The 2,363-nt window shown below is 41.3% G+C and overlaps 1 protein-coding gene across 1 annotated transcript; it reads left to right on the top strand.

The window, feature by feature from the left end:
- Nucleotides 1-6: 6 nt before the first annotated feature.
- CSUI_010700 (ras family protein) lies at nucleotides 7-2,314 on the top strand (the record flags this gene model as incomplete). The annotated part of the gene is made up of 3 exons (XM_068070802.1): nucleotides 7-169; nucleotides 1,052-1,157; nucleotides 2,139-2,314. Coding segments are annotated over exons 1-3 (303 nt in total), but the record flags the coding sequence as incomplete, so codon positions are not given.
- Between the last annotated feature and the right edge of the window lie 49 nt (nucleotides 2,315-2,363).

The following is a 2,363-nucleotide window of genomic DNA, read 5'->3' as shown; positions in this document are numbered from 1 at the left end:
CATCTTCACGAAGAAAGAAAGACGTCTCCTCCTTCTTCTTCTTTCTCTCCTTCCCTACTTCCTGGGCCTACACATCCATCCTCTAGCTCACTTCTTTCTTTTCTTTCTTTCCTTTCTTTTCTTCTTTCTCCTGTTAGGCGGGAGGAGGATGGCGGACTTTCATGCTAAGGTAAAGAAAGAAAACAAGACCAACACAGAGAAAAGAAGAAGAAGAGAGAGAGTCTACTTTCACTCTCTTCATCTTACACCTCTTATGTGCCTTCGATGATTTAAATAGAGAGGCGTTTTCTTTTTCCTTTCTTTATTCTCTTGTCTCTCATCTTTCATTCTTGCCTTTCCCTCTCTAGTAAGTCCCTATCTTTGCTTCTTCACAAATAGACTTCTCTTTCGTCTCTTCACATGAAGAACGGATCCCTCTGTTTCTTTCTTTCGCCCGCTGACTTAAGAATGCTCCTAGCTCCTGAAAGAGAAATACGTAGTTAGAGCCGAGATAACTAGACAGAAAGATAGAGAGGGAAGAGCAACAGTGCAAAGATCTGAAGTTGTCAGAGGTTGATTGAACACTTCTCTCGAGGGGTGTCTTTTCTGCATGTCTCTTCTATTCACGTCTTCACCACGGTGTCTCTAGAAAGTTATACCTATCTATCTATCTATCTACCTATCTATCTTTAATCTATCTATCTATCTACCTATCTATCTATCTATCTATCTATCTTTAATCTATCTATCTATCTACCTATCTATCTATCTATCTACCAATCTATCTATCTACATACATATCTATCTTTCTATCCTCAATTCATCTATCTATCCATCATCTCTACTTCTCTACATGTACGTCTCTCACGTCTATACATGTTCTCATCTATATGTGCATGCATAGACAGATAGACTAGGGATAGATAGATAGGTAGATGCCCATCGTGCATGCGCGGACCCAACATAGATAGATTGAAGATATGTAGACAGGTCAAGTATAGTTCTTTCTTTCTTTGTTTGTGTAGATCTTTTGTCTGTCTTTGTGTGTGTCGGTTTATTTGTGATCGAATAGGAGAAGGGTGGGGGAGACGAGTATGACTATCTCTTCAAGTTCATTATCATAGGGGATGCAGGCGCAGGAAAGTCTTGCCTCCTACATCAGTTCATCGAGAACAAGTGTAAGCTCTCCCTAGCACCTGTCAATCTATCTCTCTCTCTCTCTTTCTCTTTGTTTCTCTTTCGATTTCTCTTTCTTTCCGCATCCCATCTCTTCTCTTCTTTTTCTTCTTCTTGGTTCGTCTTTTGCTTTGCCTGTGAATTGCCTTGACTGGTCTGTCTTTAACTCTCTCGGACGAGAAGCTTTCTGCTCTTTTCTTCTTCTTTTCTTTCGCGTTCTTCTTTCTCCTTCTGTCTGTCTTTCTGTGTATGTATTCTGTCCACTGAAGTTCATCTCGACAGCTCGTGTGGATAGTCGAGTGTATCTACACGAACAGAGAGAGAGAGACGAAGCTTCTCGGTTCTGGGGTGTATGTACACTACACTACAACTGGCTGCGGGATGTGCATATGTTCTATCTCTTCAACAAGAATTCATTGGGGAAATTCAGTCAGCTCTTTCTTTTATCGATCTATTTATTTGTCTGCCTACAAGTATAGAGATCTATCCATCTCCATAGATAGATAGATAGAGTTTGTGTGTTGATCTGTATACACGTCTGCAGAGAGGAGTTGTATTTATGTGTATACAAAACTGCATGTACGTACGAAAAATATCTGTGTATATTCATATGTGTATATGTGACCCCGTATATATCGAGACTTTTCTCCCTCTCTCTTTGTGTCTCTAAGTATGTATCTTCACGTATCTATCTATCTATCTATGAGTCTTCCTCTCCATAGGTACATGTATCTCCAGCTCTTTGCCCCTCTTCGTGTCTATCGTTCTTCTTCTTCTTCTTTATCAACGCTGTCTCCTTCATTTATGAATGACGTCTCTTTCTTTTCTTCTTCTTTCTTTCTTTCTCTCCTTTTTTCTTCATGATGCTTGTGCGCTGGCTATGGGGATGACACGAATCGACTGCTCTGTCGTCCTTCCTCTTCTTCTTGTTCTCCTTCTTCTTCTTCTTCTTCACCTTCTTCTTCTTCTCTTTGGTTCCCAAGTCAAGAAAGGTTCAAGCCATACGATAGGTGTGGAGTTTGGCAGTAAACTCATCAGTATAGGGGGGCGTCGTATAAAACTGCAGATATGGGACACGGCGGGCCAGGAGAGATATCGATCAGTCACGCGGAGCTACTACAGAGGGGCCGCTGGGGCTCTCCTTGTCTACGATCTCACGAAGTAAGGCCGGGCAATCTTCTTCAAAGTCTTTTCTTCTTCTTCTCCTC

Source organism: Cystoisospora suis, assembly GCF_002600585.1.
Source record: "Cystoisospora suis strain Wien I chromosome Unknown contig_8040, whole genome shotgun sequence".
Classification (NCBI taxonomy): Eukaryota; Apicomplexa; class Conoidasida; order Eucoccidiorida; family Sarcocystidae; genus Cystoisospora; species Cystoisospora suis.
Note: the sequence above shows the minus strand (reverse complement) of the source record. Positions and strands in the feature narration are given on the sequence as shown.